Source organism: Excalfactoria chinensis, chromosome 3 (genome assembly GCF_039878825.1).
Source record: "Excalfactoria chinensis isolate bCotChi1 chromosome 3, bCotChi1.hap2, whole genome shotgun sequence".
Classification (NCBI taxonomy): Eukaryota; Metazoa; Chordata; class Aves; order Galliformes; family Phasianidae; genus Excalfactoria; species Excalfactoria chinensis.
In genome coordinates this window covers 85,398,695-85,417,849 of record NC_092827.1, presented here as the reverse complement: position 1 = coordinate 85,417,849, position 19,155 = coordinate 85,398,695, and the positions used below count along the sequence as shown (strand labels likewise).

General features: G+C 37.9%; 1 protein-coding gene across 3 annotated transcripts in view; it reads left to right on the top strand.

Moving 5' to 3' along the window:
• PTPN14 (protein tyrosine phosphatase non-receptor type 14) overlaps positions 1-19,155 on the top strand; it is a 103,244-nt gene that overhangs the window by 61,906 nt on the left and 22,183 nt on the right. For all 3 annotated transcript variants that reach the window (XR_011903085.1, XM_072332028.1, XM_072332027.1), the window contains exons 4-12: positions 1,724-1,821; positions 4,276-4,343; positions 7,127-7,197; positions 8,762-8,849; positions 10,177-10,265; positions 11,909-11,996; positions 12,617-12,699; positions 15,000-15,057; positions 18,256-18,334. Coding sequence is in view for 2 of the 3 variants with exons in the window: in XM_072332028.1 (XP_072188129.1) it covers positions 1,724-1,821; positions 4,276-4,343; positions 7,127-7,197; positions 8,762-8,849; positions 10,177-10,265; positions 11,909-11,996; positions 12,617-12,699; positions 15,000-15,057; positions 18,256-18,334 (722 nt within the window). In the remaining variant the exon portion in view is untranslated. The remainder of the gene's footprint in view (positions 1-1,723; positions 1,822-4,275; positions 4,344-7,126; positions 7,198-8,761; positions 8,850-10,176; positions 10,266-11,908; positions 11,997-12,616; positions 12,700-14,999; positions 15,058-18,255; positions 18,335-19,155) is intronic.

Sequence of the window (19,155 nt, the reverse complement as noted above, 5' to 3'; positions counted from 1 at the left end):
CAATGTTATTCTTCCTTCTTTCTGGGGGAAGTGAGAGGGAAGAGGAAACCTAAAAATGAGTAACCCAGCAATTAAGTGCACATAAAATCTGTGAACTCAAAAGGGAACTTTTCAGACATGAAAATATATCCACAGGCCTTTCATTGAGAGATTTGCACTGCTTATAGCTGCTTATGTTGCTGCTACCTTGAGCACAGGTCTGTTCAGAGCGTTGGTGCTGTCTAGTGGCAAGTTACTGCATCTCACGTTGCTGTCAGAAGAATTAACTGAGGAAGAGTGTAAAATGCTGTATTTGATTAAAACCCCTCAAAGAATGGCTTGGGTTATGCTGGTTTTTAAGCATGTAGGTTTTTTTCTAATGCCTATGCAGAGTTAAGTGGTAAAGTGTAGTTAAGATAGTGACACAGGTGATGTTTGAGTGGTTCTTCATTGCAGAAAAGTTAATTGACTTGGTACTAGGAAGGTGACTTATGTGCCTGAAATCCTTAAGACAAGAACTGTTCACATTCTATTCCCAAAGGTTCAAGCTTAAGGTCAGATGTGGTGTGCTGGTTGCAGCTGAGTCCAGTCAGGCATTTATTGCCTTAAGTCTTCTTGTCTGCTATTCCTTTTCAGAGGTCACAGGCTCTGAGGCTGGTTGGTATCTTTGTGTATGACTTCTTTCTTAATCCAGATTTGACAGAGTGATCTGGTTTTGTTCAAGTCATTATTTTTGTAAATCTGTTCTGTTTTGAGGGGATGCAATTGTGGCTGTAATTTTCTCGGCTGCCTCCATCTTGTCCCTTGCTGCTTTAGTGCTCGTGCAACACAGGTAGTTCAAGCAAACATGTATTGCTGCTTACAGATTAAAATGTTGTCGCCTGTTAATGAAACTGCCTTCACTGGACTTTAACTTGATATTCTGGAGGGACGGCTGCCTAACACTGCTGCTTTGACCAGCTGTGCCACGGGTCTGGTACAGTTTGGTGGGTGGAAGTGATGCACAGATAATAACTTCTTAGCTTTTGTGGAAGTTGTCTTTTTCATCTGCATCTACTCTTTTGCAAAATGAGGTGAGTTCTACCTCGAGATTTAAACTCACGTAAAATGTAAGTTCTACCTCGAGATTTAAACTCACGTAGTTTACCTTGGGATTAGTTGTTGATAAGCAAGTATGGTGATATTAGAAATTGGTTTTGCTTTATTGTGTCTAAGTCAACATTGCAGATGAAGGATCCCAATTAAAAAAACAAACAAACAAAAAAAAACCCCAAAGCCACTTCTATATAGGCCACAAAGTTACATCAGTCAGCCAAAGGATATTGCTTACATTCCATTTTTCCTATCAAAATGGTGATAGTTGAGTAAAAAACATAGGAGTGATGCAACAGCCTCTTTGTGAATTGTAGAACACTTGGTCTCCTCCAACCTGTACAGAATTTATAGAGGATGTTGTCCCTGCAGATATCCCTCTTCTGTGTTGTCCAAAACATCTAGCACAAACTAGAACATCTTATTTTCCTTTTCATACACCTGGAAACACTGCACTTGTAGGGATCACTTTAATTTATTTTGCTAATGTGTGCACATTATAGATGATGTGGAACTTCTTGAATCGGGCACTGACTGTTGTTCAGCTGCCTGATATTTGAAGTGAGTTTTTCTTGCTTTCAGTAGTCTCTTGTTCTGTAGAAGCTGTATATACATACTGCCCTTCTGGTTTGTTCTCTTTTCTGGTTTGTAGATATCAGTATTACCTACAAGTGAAAAAGGACATTCTTGATGGCCGATTGCGTTCATCATTGGAGCAGGGAATTCGACTAGCTGGTTTAGCAGTGCAAGGTAAGATGACGTGATCTGCTTGCCATTTTCCAACTAGGATATTTTGGGTTGTTCTAGATGTTGACTGGCAGTAACTAGGGCCACGTATGACTGCTATTCACAACAGCCAGGTTTTTCTACATATTTACAAATGTGTAGGTGTACTACTGTTGATGAAACGCTTGTACCCTTAGGGAGGGAATGATGGACCACATCACAATCCGCGACTTTCTTTTTTCTGAAAGCTGTGTTAGTGAATTTGAACTAGATTCCAGTTCTAGTTCCAGCCACAAAGTACTTTACAGTAATGAATTTGCTTCACATTCTCTGGTTTAAATGGAATTACATCAAAGAGCATAAGAGCAGTTTTAATTTTACCTTTAATTAAAAACTCATTTTGCTGTGTAGCGCTATCTGCAATATGAAAGAACACATGACCATAATTGTTACATGAATTATAAATTAATAAACTGCTTTTTATTCTAAGCCTCCTAAGGACATCAATAAAAGTAAGGTCATGCATGTACATGGATAAAGAAGGAAGCCCTGTGTTTGTAGAAAGTGTGTTTCGATCTATCCGTGACTATCAGAACTCAAAGTACGATTCCAACAATCATGCACTCGACACTGGATCTCTTTGTGGATAGGGACAAGGACATACATATGATAACAAATGAGAAGATCTGATTTTTGAAACTTACAGGTTCTGTGGTACATCATGCCTGGTAACATTTTTATATCTGAGAATCTGATTCTTAAAATACAGTTGCTGAAAATATAGTACTGTAAAGAAGTTCTAAATGAAGACAAAGAATCTTCATTTTTCCGTTTTGAGAAAGCTTTATATTTGCAGGAATGCCAGAGAAGCCATGATCCACTTCTCGCTGCCCTTAATAGTTTTTAAGATGCTTTGCAACTGCCTTGAAGAATAGGTTTTCAAAGGTTTTAATCATCATGCTCATTTCTGGCATTGAGGGAACAGTAGATACAAATGAAATCTCCAGTCAATAGGTTGTATCTGTACCAGCTTCCTTGAATGTGTTTGAGAAATGTATCAGAAACCACTTTTATTTAAATAGTTTAAAACTGTACTGTAAAATAGCAGTACCTTAAAAATAATGCTAATTTTGATTAAGAGTAATGTTAATATGATTCTTATAGGGCAGTAGTTCTGTTGTAGTGTTTTATTGCTTGGTTAAAACTTGAAGGAAAATTGTTTCCTGTTATATCTTGTTATGTTTTATGAATAATGGAAAAGATGTATACAAGATTCTACTCTAAGTCTTGCAAGATGAGAAAATTAAGCTTTGCGAGTATAAACGTTAATGATAAATAGGTGGTAGCAAATATGTTTCTCTGGTTGTGTGTTTCTTGAAGATTTTGCTGACTTTGGGAGTCAGTGTGTAACATTTTGCAGTAGTCACTGTTACCCTGAATTTTCAATGTAATCTATCGTGTTTCAAAGACCACTGCATCAAGATCCTGCACTTAATCTTATTTGCTTTATTCGTGACCTTGTATTACTCCCATTTGTCCTTTTCATGTGATGCAACCAAAGATATTTGAAATACTTCTTTTAAACTTGCAGTCTGTTTCATGTCCATTTTGATTTCTTTCTGTTTATGTTAAAACATAACTCTGAGGTGAAAACAAAATGAAACTGCATTTTTGGCATCCTGCAATACATGAAGCTGTCTAGAAGCTTTGAAAGAATGTTTAGCTAATATGATTAATGGTGGGGATTTCCACCTTCTATAATATAAGAATCTTGTAGATGGCGTTTGATCCACTTCAGTTAATATAAAATGAAAACCTCCTGGCAAGATATTCTTTTGATATAAGTTGTTGTGTTTTTTAGCAGATATATATTCTTATTTATTTGTTCATTTATTTATTTTTTAAAGGTGTTTAGCCTTTAGGAAGCATTTTCTACAGTTCTGAAACTCTGTTGGTTGTTGACAAGCCATTTTTTTTAATATAATTTACTTGTTGATTTGTTGATTGACTTCCTAGGCTGGAAAATAAAGCATTTTTCGTATGCTTATGTAGATCTGTAGCAGAGGTAGGCTAAATTCTTTTTGCCTGGTCATGACTGGGGACATTGGAGAAGCAAAAGTATGTACCATTTTAAAGAGACAGGCGTATCGTGGTCTTGTCATATGGTAGTATTAATTTGTTGAGGTTACAGTAAGAAAAGAACCTCTTGCGCTCCCGATGGTTAAGCACTGCAAATGGCCATAATATAAAGGATCAAAAGAGAGAAATTGCTTGTTGGCTGTTATTTGATCTCTTGTAATAGCACTTTTATTTTCAGACCTCTGTGTTAAAAGCTAAAGTACAAACAGAAATCTTTGTGCTGGGTTGTGGCTTCACAGAGAATTCACCCACTTGAAGTTAAGCATCTGCGCAAAGACTGAGTGTGGTCTTAATGTGTGTAGAAAGGGCAAAAATGAGTAATTGTCTTGTTTTTTCCAGCGGATTTTGGAGACTATCATCAGTTTGAATCTCATGACTTCCTCCGAGAATATGTCTTGTTTCCTATGGTGAGTTCCTTATCCTCCTGTCTTGTGGTCTTTTATGAGTAATTTCTCCAGGCCTCAGAGATGGCTTTGTTGATAACAGAGTAAAAGCACCAGCACTAAATTATTAATAGCAGAAATAAACTTTGCTCTGCAATATACTCTATTGCAGTTGGATGAATAAGCACTATAGAAATCTAGCCCTTTTTCAGTTCCTGCTAAGTCTCCACTGAGAGTAAATGTCAACAAAAAAGTGTACTTCTTTGAATCAAAAAACAATTTGCAGCTCTTTAGACTGTTGTATATTAACTGTGCTGCAGCAATAGAACCATGGCCAAACAATGGAGTATAAAAACTGCTGATGTAACAAGGTTGTGCCACAGGACAAATCATGCAATCTTTGCTCAAGAGAATATGAATTTACATCAACTGACTGTTAGACTGAAGTGAACAGTTCTCAAAATGTCCTCCAGGGACTGTGCTGTGAAATTGTTTTAAATTTAAATGGGAAACTAGCAAATGATTTTGAGTGCTGAGGGAAGTGTTTTAAGTCCCTGATGGCATTAGAAACTATGGTGATAAATGCCAAGCACTTGTAACCCATGACATTGAGTCCATCTGGGGGAATGGATTAAAAGAAAGGAGAAAATAACTGAAACATCACCACCTAAAACTAAGGCTATTTTAGTCCAGAAAATCCATGAGCACAGAGCATGAACATAAACTTCATACAATAAAAGCACTTGAAATTCTGTCAGGCTAGAAACAAAATTTGGAAGTGAGATGGGCTTCCCTTGCCCTAATTGTTACTGCCTAGAAATTAAGCAGCTGGTTTCCTTCTTTGGTAAGTGGAAAGACAGAAGGAGAACGATTAAAGCATTTCATCCCATTTACCTTCACTTTTTGACTGCATGGGAACTGCAGTAAGCAGTAGGCTGGTAGTCAGTTCTGTAGTATAAAGAGGTGTTGTTTACACAGTATCTCGATGTGAAAGTGCAATTTCAAGCTAGCAGGTGGAGTTGATTGTCACCTGAAAAAGAAGATCAGCAAGAAGAGGATAAATTAATGAATATGCAGAGATCTGAATCTTTTATACCTAGATCAGTGCTTTGGCATTGTCCTTTCACTGAGGATCCTCTGTTAGCCTGACCAGTGGAGCAAGATTTCTTTGTTAGGAATAGGTGTTATTCAACTCTTCTTGTTACAACAAGAATTCTTGTTAGGAATTGATAATTGATGATTTTGTTGATGGCTTATGAACTTATGTATGGTAGTGTAAGTGGGAAAGATGATGATTTCAGGTACAGACTGAAAGGTGTAGTCAGGCTGTCACCTCATAAATTACTACTACAAAGTTCTTTCAATATACTGATGGTGTTTTTATTATTTGAAAATAAAAAATAGGGGAGAGTCTAAGCCTCTAAATGAGATTTCAAGACAAATATCTATGTAGTTCAGCAGTTACTTTTCAAGCTAATATCCTAGAACTTCCTTTTGTGAGTCAGCTGCCTTTTCTGTGTTGTTGTGGCCTGTATGGTGGTAAGCTTTCCTCTTACCACTGTGGTGTCTAGTCATTCATCCATGCTACTACTAACAAATCTGACAAGATCAGTGAAGTATCAGCTTCCTTAGCCTTCAGGAGCTGTTTCTCTAGGCATCTCCATCCCTTCTTTAACTTCTGGTCTCTGCCCTTCTGGAGAGGAGTGGGTAATATAGCAGCAAATACTTCACCACCAGTTTGGGGACAGTTGCTAAGTGCTATAGATATAAACTAGTCCTGAAGCAAGTGGGAGTATTTCAGCAAATCTCAGGCACAATAAGAGCCTCCAACTAGAACATTGCCGTAAATTCATTAGTGAAGGGAGACGGTGAATGAGGGAGGGGCAGCTACCTTCTTACTGTTTGATCTTGTAAGGCTACAATGTGTGTCAAATGGCATTTCTTCAGCAGTGAAAAGAACAAAGTTATGTACACAGTACACCCCACAGGTGTGTAGCTGTGCATAGGCATGTACTGTGCCATTTTTCATTAGCGTGCTACCACTTTCACATTTTTGTGGCAGAAGCAAATATCAGAGGGAGGGCCCCACTAAGCAAGAAACAAGAAGTGCACTTAAGTACATTACATGCGATCTTAAGGCTTTTAAAAATAAGAACTTAATGTTTTGCAAGAAAATGTTTTAGCTTCCTTTTTGTTACCTTGAATTTATGAACAAACTTCCTTTATTAAGTTTCTCCTGATTATTACAGAATGTTTTCTACCATATATATAATTTAATTTTTGAAAGAAAAATTACTCAGAACTGTGTCACGATTTTAAAGTGAATTCCATTACATGGCAGAAGAGAGCAAAGTTTTTGATCCCTATTAACATGGGGAAGGTAGCACCTGCAGAGTGCAGGACAGGAAATACCAATGAGTTCAGTTTGCATGGTGTGTGGATTATTTTGGAGTGTTCTAGAAGGTATGTATTCATTTGTAGACTTCCAAGTGCTTTTCAAGGCTTGTTTGGTCCTTATCCAGGAAAAGATCCATGCTCTGCAGTCTGTTCTGATTTTTGCAATGGAAAAACCCACCTTTGCACTGTTCTTGACAGTATCATTTTACCCCCCAAATACCCCGTCTCAGACCATGATATTTTTCATGCATGTCTTCAACAGCCCCTGCTCAAATATGTGTCCTGGTTTTTCAGGGCAGTTGGTGCTAAGCTCCTTCTCTGTTACTGCCTGCAAGAGTGTGAACAGGAAACAACCTGTTGTGTTGTCTCTTTGGATGAGTAGTTTTTAATGCTACTTAATTTTCTTATAGGACTGGACCCAGGATGAAGCTGTCCTGGAGGAGCTGACTCAAAAGGTTGCACAAGAACACCGAACTCACAGGTGAGCCTGATATGTGAAGATTCAACTTTACTTTCTTTTTTTTCAAGGTCACCCACCTTCCTGTACTTTCCTTCTCACCCTTTCCTTGCAGTGGTAAACTAACTTATCTCTATGTTTATGCTACATCTAGCTGCGTTTTTAATTAGTGTGTTGCAAAAGATTACCTGCCTGTTGGGCACACAGATTTGCCATGGAATCCCATCCCAAATAAATGAGCATTTCCACCATCAGGTTAAAGGAACATGTGTAAAGCTATGTTATGTAGTAGATTCCTTTTTCTGTTTGGTTTCATTTAAATACTGGTGATGAAAGACCCCGTGACTTGAACGGGGTGGTCCAGGGGGGTCTCTTCAAGTGTTTTCTCTCATTCAAGACTGGGAAGGATGCATACATTACGATACTCCCAACGTAATGTAAATGAAAATGAAAGAAAATGTACTAGATCTTGTTGGGTTTTAAGTCTCCTTGTAGAAAAGTTAAAATACACAGTTACTAATCAATAATCTACATATTAGTCCTTTAGTCTTCCTTTGTAAATAGACTTCTTTTGTTTCGTCTAGGTGTCCTGATGGTAAAGGTATTTAAACCTCTACAAAAATGAAAATCTCTGTATGTTACTGGAATCAATCTTTCACATTATATTGTGAATCTACATTTTAAGCTCTATTATATGAATTGTAATTGGAATACTTTATGAAAGCAGTAACATTCCCTGTTAAATGACAAGGGGAAAAAAAAATGGTTCTAAAGATGCAAGTAACAATCTCTGTGTGGAAGGCCATTCTCAGTATGAGTTTCAGTGCAAGCTTGGGTATTTGATGCAACCAAAGGGTTAGCTTCCAAGCTGGCCATGAATAGGCCTGGTTCTGTTCTTCAGTCTTTGCTCAGGGCTGCTTTTGCAATCTTGGTTAACTCATGGATTTGAAAAGTAAGATTTCCATTCCCCACTTTGCTCTTTAGTGCTATTTCAGCAACACAAATGACAAATACTTACAATCAAATTCCACCAGCTTTTTCTCTCCCTGTTTCTTATAAGTGTCTGGTTCCTATATTTCTGTTTGTAAGCTGTACTAAGGAGGAGCAAAGGGGAGAAATATTAATTGTGACCTTCTTTTGGAACAACCTGCAATCTATTCTGACCTGCTTTTGAGAGCTGAAGTCTGTCTGAATTCCTGAGCTGTGACAGGAGCATGTGCAGACACGTGTGTAGAAGTTTTCAGATGGTTTGTTTTCTGTTACGAAAGAGAACCTTCTCAAAACTTGGATTATTGCCTATGTTTTTGAGAAGCCAATATAGAAATGTAGGTCTTCACTTTTAAGTCATTTTATGCAACTGCAGTGAGTTTATATGCTGTTTGTGCAAATGAGGACTCTGATGGCTCAAACTGGCCATCCAAGACTAGACACAAAGATACAGTCTAGTGCAACAGCCTGATGTTTAATAAAGCCTCGAAAAACATTTGATGCAGTGAACAATGGATGAGTTCAGTTTGTTCTTTGAACTATGTTTTACGCCTTACCTTAGCAATGTACAGTAAAATTCCACCCCTTCCTTCAATTGCAGTGGCATTACAGCAGCAGAGGCTGAGCTTATGTACATCAATGAAGTGGAACGCCTTGATGGGTTTGGACAGGAAATGTTCCCTGTGAAGGTATGTTAGCATATATAAGAAAGAAACCCCTACATCCAATTATGCAGTGACCTTTATAACACATCTGCCTTGTTCATCCAGAAGACCTGGGAGTTGTTTTGCTGTTCTAGAAGATGAAATGGTTTCTGGTAGTTTAAATGGAGACTGAAGCATGAGGGTGTCCTACTGCTGTTACTTCCCCTCCACCAAAATTCTTTTGACACAAAAGGCTATTATGTGCCAGGGTCTGCCTACCGTGCATGCTCCCTTGGGAAGCTGACATGCTCCTGAGGGAGAGTGACTGGGGCAAATAAACCTCAATTCTGGTCTTATTTCATGTGATAGGAGACTAAGGCCTCTTTTATATTTTTCTAAGTTGCTATCTATTAAGCTTTAACTTTACTCTTTCCTTAATTTCTTACACACAGGTCCTCCACATGCTTAAGACTGAGGGGGTTGTTCAAGGTTTAATTTGCACTGGTAGTCAGTTCCCCTTTACTGGAAGCTTCTTTCTGCCATGTTCAGTATGATTCCATTGCTATAGGTGATTCTAGCAAAAAGTTGGTTTCATTGATTAAATGTAGAAAAATTTCTTTGTTAACATAATTTAGCTTTTCTAGCAAAAAGAAAAAAGCATTTAAAGAGAAATACTGTAAAATGCAACAGGAGCACGTATGGGATCCTGCAAGGAAAATGGGTAGGCCCAAAATCAGTAGTTTTTGAAAAGCATCGCAAGAACAGCGGACAGTATATGATGCATGCAGATGAATATTCAAGCAGTAATTGCAAAGCAATGCAGGCCATATCTGTATAAAGATAGAGCAAGTACATCTTAGGGTGACATGCTATGATCTTTTGCACAGAATAATTTGAATGAGGAAATGTGATGGGTAAAGCTTTTGAGATGGACTCCATCTCAAGGTATGGTCTGGATTCTGAAACCTCTCCGTGTTTTATCAGGTGACTGGAGAAATGATGAGTGTGAATGAGGACTGTTGCTTTTGGGAGTCATACAGATTCTAGATAGCTATACTCACAGTTATAGGGTATGTGAGCTGTTACATAACAAATGCCTGTTTGTGGTGTTTATGTTGTTACCTGCAGGAGAACCTTGGGCTCACTTAGCCTTAATCTCTTCTCACTTATCAGCAGAATAAATCCACCTAGGTGTTAGTTGCTTTGAAATAATGGAAATCAGAGTCCTGAATAGCAGCAAACTATAGGTTAGTCAAGGGTTAGTCCAGCATTCATCCTTAAGAATGGCTTCTGTTTGGTAGTTCAGCATGTGTTCTTACCCATGCCTTTGCCAGTTTCTTGATTAATCTAAATATATACCCTTTTTGTGCAGGATAATCATGGAAATGACATACACCTCGGTATTTTCTTCATGGGAATCTTCATAAAAAACAGAATTGGAAGGACAACTGTGATCTATAGGTAAAAGCTAGGGACTTCTGCCTTTAAAGTGATCTTCTTTTCAGAGCTCTGTGTGTGGGTTTTTTTCTTCCTTACTTAAATATGTGACTTCAATAGTGCCAATCCTCTCACTAAGGAGTAGTCACCTCACTGTTTTCAGCATTGGCCTCTTGGCCGTAAGGGATGTGATAAAGAATCATTTCTGATGTCCCTGAATGGGTTTGATGGCAAGAAAGATGTAGTTGTCTGTCGTGTATCATGTTCTACTTACAGGGCTTTGATCCTTTTTCTTTTCTTGCCTTTGTGTCTGCTTCTTTGATGCATCTGAATGCAAATCTGTTAAACCTCACTGCTGGCAGCCTAGGCACTCAGCGATTCTGAAAATCTGGTTACCATATTTAGGTATCCCACTAAAAAAGCTGAACTTTCTCACTGCAGTTTTGAAATCTATGTGTCTGTCATTTACATGTTTGTACCACTGTTCTGGGTTTTGAGAGTTACTAAAGCCTTTTTATCGACCTTTTCTTGTGGGTTTTGTAACTGAGAAAAATTTGTTATGTATGAAAGTATTGCAAGAAATCTGCTACTGTTGAGTATTTCCATTAATATTGATGTTAATGTGGAGTGGATTTTTCCTAGTCCTTGTTGCTGTTAGGATATGAACCTGAACATTCGTTTATAAAGTATGCTCATTTTTAATCACAAGCTAAGGCTTATAGCAGACTTGAACAAGAAGGGTGTTGGTTTTGTTGTTGTTTTGCTTAGCTTTGTTTGTTTTGTTTTCACCTTAAAAAGACATTAAATGATTTTGAATGTGTCAATGAAATGACTTTGAAAATGTCAAGTCTCTCTTTTCCATATGGCTGATGTTTTACGTGTGTAATTCTGTGAAGAAGTTAGGTCATTCTTTTAATTGTGACATTCTGAAGACATCTTAAAATGCAGTGTCCAAAGCAAGAAGTTCCTTAAATGTAGAAATGATAGCTGGTGCTGGGATCCTTACTTTTGAAAATATGCACTCCAAGCATCCTGCCATGACATGAAGAGGAATGCATGCTGCAAACAGAACAAACAAGTCCTTTCCATCCCCATGGATTGCATGCAATGTACGCCAGTGTGTCTGTCTGTCAGCTATTTGTAAGAAGATTATAGCTCCGATCTTGTGTAACCTCACAATTACTTAGAAAAAAAAAGTGTGAATGTTAAACAAAGTATTAACATGGTATGCATCGCCTATGTAACCACGTTGACATGTTACCCATCTTTAGAAAGAATTGTCTCTGTAGGAGAGTTGGAAATAGAAGCAATGGCAGTGTAAGGAAAGCAAAATTCCATCTGGTTGTAGTCAAGCAATACACAAATGTTAGTGTTCAGTATATTTATTGCTAATGTGTTTTCAGGGTACCTTCTGTTTGATTCCTGAAGTCAGTATTTTTAAAGAGAGCTTTTCAATTTCCTGCTTCAGGTTAAGAGATGAAAAATCTGTTTCTCCTTGAGTTGGAGCTTGATTTGCATGTTATCCTGGCCATGTTTTTTTCACCAAGCAGCTACAAAAAAGCTTTCCCATAAAGCAAGATTAATGTTGACTAAGGGATTCTTAATGTGTTTGTGAAATGCTTGAATGTATGTGTTGGCAAACTGTACCACATATTTTTACTCTACAGGTGGAACGACATTGGGAATATTGCACACAACAAGTCTTCAATTGTTCTAGAGCTGATCAACAAAGAAGAGAATGTGCTCTTTCACACAGTAAGAAAAAGATCTAATCAGTGTTATCAAGAAATCTGCTTATATAAAGCATATTTATTAAAAACCTTTAAACCCTTTAAACTCTAATTCTAAACATACTTAAGTAATAATATGCTGGGAATTTTGCAAAAAAAAACTGAAGTGCTTGTTCAGTGAAACATCCATGGTGCCACACTGCCTTTCATGCTGGCATGTCAATAGCAGCATAAGAAGCTGTAGAAACAGCAGACAAGCTACCACACATGCATGTGCTGGAACTCAAGGAGTACCGTGTTGTTCTGCACTTAAAATCATCTACTTCTCACTGAACCAGGCCAGCACAAAAACTGAACCAGTAACTTTCAGCCATTTTGTTTGTTGTCCCTCTTTTCCTTCCTCTGTGACTTAGCAGTGAAGAGGCAGCATGTAAAGGCATGTCATGCTACTTCAGTAATTCAATGCCTTAAACATTCTTGAGGGCGCTAGGCATGTTCTTGGCAATCAGGTTCTGTACATGACAGACCTTACTAAGCATTACTACAGTTGGATTTGTAGAACTCTCGTTATTTCTTGGTAAGAATAACAAAATAAACAATCATATACATTTTTTCATCTTTTTTTTTTTTTCTTTGTGTTTAAAGGATGATCTTGAAAACGCCAAATATATCTCGCGGCTCTTTGCAGCAAGACATAAGTTTTACAAACAGAACAAAATCTGCACAGAGTGAGTACTCTTTCCTCAGAATTATATTCTGACACCCTGCTTTGGAAGTGCTCGAAGTTTTGGCGTGTCTGGTTCTGTTGTTTTTTCTAGTCACTCGTGTCAGTTATTCTGCTTTACTTTGCTGTTTTTTCTTTCTTGTTTTAACCGTCATCTAGAGCAGAAGAATGAGATATAGATTTAATTCTGAGCCCCCAGAGGCTTGATGTATGAGCTCTGTTGGGTACTGCTCACTGAACAGCCAAATCTGACAGAATAATGAATTGAAGCCTTTAGTTTCTGTTGTTCATAACAACCCAGAGTACTAGTATAAACTGGATTGAAAGGTGACTTATGTTAACATGCCAAAATACAAATTACAGTAGCATTTTAAGGATGAGCTGTGCATCTAACAAGTAAGGTTGGTGGAAAACACAGGATATCCTCTTCTAATTTGGGTAGCATAATTTATCTGCTTCTTATGTGCACCAAGCAGGGAGGAAACCTGGGAAAGTTCATCTGCATAGGCATACAAGCACAACTCAGCAGAAACTAAATCTGAACCCAGAGTCATTTACAGGCTCTGCTTTGAGCACTTAATAAAAAACTGGTCTTGAGCTCATCCTCTCTCACAGGTGTGTTCACTCAAACTGAAGGAGGAATTCATAAGACCTTAATTGTTCTAAGTCAGAAGTAAGTTTATCAGCCAAGAGTGTTTCTTTAAACCAACACATGGTCATTTTATTAAAATTTGAGACAAATTTAGCTTTAATAAGTCTAGAGTTTTGCGAGTGTTTCAAAATATGCCAGATTTGTATAGCAGTGGGATCAGGAATCCTTTACAAAGCTTAAGTTTAGACAGCTAGTAAACTATGAAGAAGTCTCATCAAAAGCTCTAGTTAGAGCTGGACATCCAATCCAGTCAGTTGGAAAATAAAGCCAATGATGAAGGGACGATTGGGAGGTCTAACTTTCCAGTATTACATGTGCACGCAATGTATAAACATATGGTAAATTGCTGGTATTGGAAAGACTGATTAGGGTAAGCTACATGTGCATGTGGTGGTACCTTTGCATACAGAAAAAGATGTTGATTAGATTGCAGATAATGCTTGCCCTTGGAAGTTGAGCAGATGACCAGAAAAGGCCTTTATTAGCAGTGTATAATGCATTTCAATAGTCCAGTGCTAAATTTAATACTTTAAGAAGTAAAGTCAGAGGAAGTTTCTATTTATCTCCCCTGTGACAGTCAAAAAGGATAACAGCATTTTGTTTTCTATTGTCTGAGAATTATTTTCCCTTTAGAGCTGTTTACTGGGGTCACAAGGAGGACTGTTCCATTTCAGTTAATAATCTAAACTGCAGAAGCAATAGCTTTTACTCATGGTTATTTCTGTGCACTGAGCCATAAGTATATGGGTTTGACAAACTGGGTGTATCAGTTTTGTATACAACTTTTGGATATTGGAATTAATAAAGATAAGGAACATCAAGAGATCAGTGCAAGAAATAACTGGAGTTTGAATGTATTCTTGCTACTAGAACTGCTTTCCTTCCTACCACTCATGTGTTCTCATGTGGTACCAGCTTCTGCGTTAGGGGCCACAGATATTGATGACTGCATATGCCAATGTGTGTTTTCTAGCCAAGTAATTTTCCTGACCTCTGTGTTAAAATTGTAGTTGTTTGCTTTCCTGTGTGCATTTCCTCTAATTGCACATAACATCATTCACCAGATCAGAAACTGTAGGAGGAGAAATTCCACCTTTCCTCTCTCCACGTAAGCACTATATTTCTGCCTCCTTCAAATTATTTCTTATTTCATTTTCTTTCTCCCACATTTCTCCTTCCTTCCACTGCACCTGGCTATTCTAACACTGTATTTGGTCCTGCTGGTATTAACCAGTGTTTTTTTTTCTTCCTGGTCTGTGTGCATTGCTTTGGAGTGATTGCTTTGAATTTCATAAAACTGTATATTATTTTTTAGTGTTCGCTTTAAGTCATCTGAGACTGTGCCTGTATGACGTGTTCAGTTTTTATTGCTTAAGAGACTTTTTTGTTTGATTCATTTTCAAGCCACTGTTCTTTTTTCTTGTGTTTCCAAATAAGCTAAATAGAATAATCAATAAAAGGCATGTATGTTTTGGAACTGAAATACTATATTTAAAGAAAGATGTAAAGTATTTTCATCTTATTTCCATTCGTTTAATCTCATAAATGAGCAGTATTTACAGATCCTTCATGTCTCATTTTTCCCATTCATTCCATAATTAGAATTGAAAGAGTGTAGACTCGAGCACATCTCTTAACTTTTTCTTCCACAGACAATCAAGTTCTCCTCCCCCTATCCGACGACGGCCTACTTGGAGTAGATCATCTTTGGTATGTACTTTTGTGGAGTCTTTAAGATTGTCTGTACCACTTCTGATGAGATGGGACGTTGTGTAAGATGGAATACTTTCTAAATTTCAAATAAACGCTTAAAATCATTTCTTGTAGGCAGGATGATTGGAATGAGTCTCAAGGGTGTGGCTGCCCAAGCCGATTAGTTTAACTGGATAATATCACCACTGACTCTCTTAAAATTACAGTCTTCAAGGCACAACATTTTTACTTGCCCTGCAGAAACTAGGAGACTTTTCTACTGGATTGATTCTATAATCAGTATCTAAAGAAAACAGCCATCTGTAGCCTAGAAATACTGTGAGCCATCTTTTGCTGAATATGTTGAGATCCATTCAATGCATTAATATTGCAGCTAGTTGTGTTTTATCAATTCCTTGATTTTTGTACAAGATCTATGTTTAGTTTACTCAGCTTACTCTATTTTTAGACTCGAGAGCCTATTCTCTGTAGAAAGTCACAGTGATTTTAAGTAAAATGTTTATCATCAATCCAGGACTCTCTGAGTTGTTTGGTTTTTTTTTTTTAGTCTGTTCATTTCCATTTGAAATTGTAAATATTATAATTCTGACCAAAAAATAAACCCACTTTTTTTTCTGAAATCTTGATCAAATAATAATATCCCTCCTCTGGCCTGGTCAGTTCTAAGGACACTTTTTTGGATCTAATTTAAACATCCAGTATGTCGTTATTTCTTACAGCAATTCAGAACCCATTAAGTAAGAGTAGCAGCACTGGTGATCCTTTACAGCAGTAGTACATAGTGAGCAGAAAGCTTATGAGGGTGGGAATGTTTTCTTGATGTCCTCACGATGCGATAACTGCTAGCAAAGATGTTCCAAAACTGAGACTAAGCATTACTGATGGTCGGATAATTTTATCTTTACAGATTTCAGTGCAGGCTATTTTTCTGAGTGTGTATGCATAGCCCATTAGCTCTAAAAGTTGCATTTTGTGTTTCCCAGTCATTTGCAGGAAACCTGTTGTTGCTGGCTTCAGCTTTCTTTGTCCTTTCATTCTCCGCTTGTTTCTAGAGTGTTTTAATACAATACACAGTGGTTGTGCGTTACATTCTCTTAAGTACACCTGAAGTATTTTTGGTATCTGCTGGCTTGGCCCCTGGAGGTGGCTATGAAAAAATTAAAGTGAAGAAATGAAATGTGCTCTGTGTTCTTACACTGCAGCTTCAGGTATATCACAGAGTTAAAGAGAGAGCATTCCTCTGGTAGATAGAGAAAAAGGCAATCTACTTGTTAAGAGCAAAACCAAATCCCACTGCTTGCTTGTTTTGAAGTGGGCAACAAGCTTAAAAAAAATTTTAAAAGGAGGATCAAAATGAGGAATATATGCTTGTCAGTTAAAACTTGAACGGGGCTGCTGTCCATTTGTGTTGAACTTTTAATGTGCTCGTAATTGTTTTGCTAACTTGTTTGAGCCATTCTCTTTGAGGAGAAAAAGGAAAAAAGAAAAGAAAGCCCTCCTGTCTGTTTTCTGCTTTGTATGCACTTTTATACGCCTGCATATTAGCTTGTCTTGTGTAGTAATAAATCAGTAGGCATAAATGGGAACTGAAGTGGAATCTTTGCAGTGAGGCTGTACCACTTGACTGAGAATCCTGTTTGTTATTTTCACAGTAAGGCCCTTCATATGGTTTTGACATAATGGTGGTCACAGAATTGCAGAGCCGTAGGGGTTGGAAGGGACCTCCAGAGGTCGAGTCCAACCCCCTGTTAACTATTATTTTAAGGCCACGTTACAGTATCTTTTCACAGCAGAACCTTCTCCATATATGTCATGTTTGTTTATTTGTTGGTTTTTAATCCAAGTGATCCATAAGTTGAGTATTGAAGTTCTCCACGCCTCAAAGCTTTCAATACAAAAAAAATTTTAAAAGAAAGAAAGGGAGGCAAAAAAGCCCAGACCATTAGCAGATATGCAGGTAGCTTCAATACTGTCTGCTTGTATAACAAAGGCAACTATCTGCTCCAGATCTAAAACCTTCCAGTAGAAGTAACTCTCTCCTTTCTTGCATGTTTCCTCCACCCACCATTTTTCCATTTTCTAGGCTTTCAAACATCTTGATTTGTTCCAAGCTCATCTTTCCTATGTGGGTTGTCAGGATTAGTTTCCTTTGCCCAAAATGTTCAGTGAGAGTAGGTTTTTATATCCTTAGAAGTAATTCATCTAGCAGAAATATTTCCTGTTATCGTCTAGCTCTGGTTTAACAACCACTTCAAATGCAAAAATTCATATGTGCATTCAGTTTCTTTGACTTTCATTCTGTCTCCCAATTTACATAGAAAATGTAAATTTAACCCCTTCCCCACCCCCTCTTCAGTGGCAAACTGTTGCTTGATGTTCACAGTGTGTATGTGCACGCAGAGTGAAATCATTTGGAGTTTCTTTTTGGCCTTGGGCATTCGCAGAATTCCTTAATAGTTTGGACTACTTAAATCAGCTTAGATGACAATCCCTTGTTCTGTTGTTAAGAAACAGAGAAGAGCATCTTCCTTCTCTCCCTGCTCTCCTTGTATATCAAAGCATACTTTCATAAATTCTGCTCAGCAGCACCAGATGAGACATTGCAGTGCAGGTGGTGAAGTGCAATTGCAAACTGTAACAGTTTACCGATGGACAAAGCAGAATATTGCTTCAGCTGTGACTTATTTCCCTGTAAATAGCCCTACTGCTTTAGTGCTGAACTCTGGGATCTTTGTTCTGTTAAAAAGGCTTTTCTTCATTGAATCCAATATTCAAATTACCTGCAGCAGGATTCTAAGCCCATCTGTGCTGATGCTGCATGTATGACAGTGTTTTAGATCCTCGAGTTTGTTCTCTCTTCAGCTTTTGACCTGATTAGGTGTTTGGGTGTTGGTTTTTGTTTGTTTTAATTCTACAAGGACCAGGGTTTGCAGTAAACTTCTGAATGCTTCTAAGTGAGATGGGAATCTGGATGTTGTTTTCTGAAGTGGTTTGCTATAAATGTATCTAGCTGGTCAGCTTTGGACTCCCTAACAAAACTTAAGCATTTACACATGTTGAGCATGTGTGTTTGGCTGGGTAGGAAGAAGAAGTATTCAGTGGAGAGGGCAGAGAATCATTTTTCCTATATTTTGTTTGCAAAACTACAGCAAACTGAGTTCCTAATCCTTTTTCTCTCTTGTGCTTTTATTTCAGCCTAGACAACATCCATTTATACTGCCTCCTATGCATGTCCAGTGTGGAGATCACTACACTGAAACACATAATTCACAAGGTACTTAGAGCATGTATGTTACCTCAAGCGGACCTTAATGTTATGTGTTTGCAGAGAAGCTCCTACTCCTTATATCTAGATTTCTAGTGCTGCTATGATCATGTTGGAGCTGCTGCTGGAGGGCAGCTAGCAGTTCTGAAGCTACTACTGCAGTAAGTCTTGTGTTTAAAGTAACATTTCAGTCCTAAAATATGTTTGCATGACTATATGGACCTTAAACTTGGCATTCCAGTTCAGCAAGCAAAAATAATTTCTAAAGGAAGTCTGATGGCTGAACTCAAAGGCAGTGCCAGCTGTGGGTGGGGACAGAAATGGAGTGAAGGGAAATGAAACAGCAAAACATCTTTTCTTGCATTAATAATCAGTGTGCCATGGTCACAAAACTCAGTATGTGTCTGCCTGCATCATACTTAGAGACTGCAGTAGGGTTAACAACTTTTACCCCCATGTTTAACAAATAAATCCCCAAGAGGTTGCACCAGGTTACTTTGATCAAGGCTGGGAATAGAGCCCAGCCTCTAAACACCTTGAATTTCATACCCTTAACCACACCCGTACTGCCTTTTGGAATTCATGCAGCCAGGTCTGTTTGGCTACGTTCTCTGCAGTTCCTGAGAACTAGAGTTGAAGTGCTCTCACTGGTAGAGGAGCTCATAGTCATACTATTCTGGAGTCATGGCTGCCTGACTAGTTTTAAGGAAGAATTTGTTACATTTCGAAATGAGCCAATCAATATAGTTCCCTAAAGAACTATATGTATAAAGATTTGTCATAGTAGCCACTACTGTTTTACTATTAAGTACAGCCGCTTGAAGGGGGAT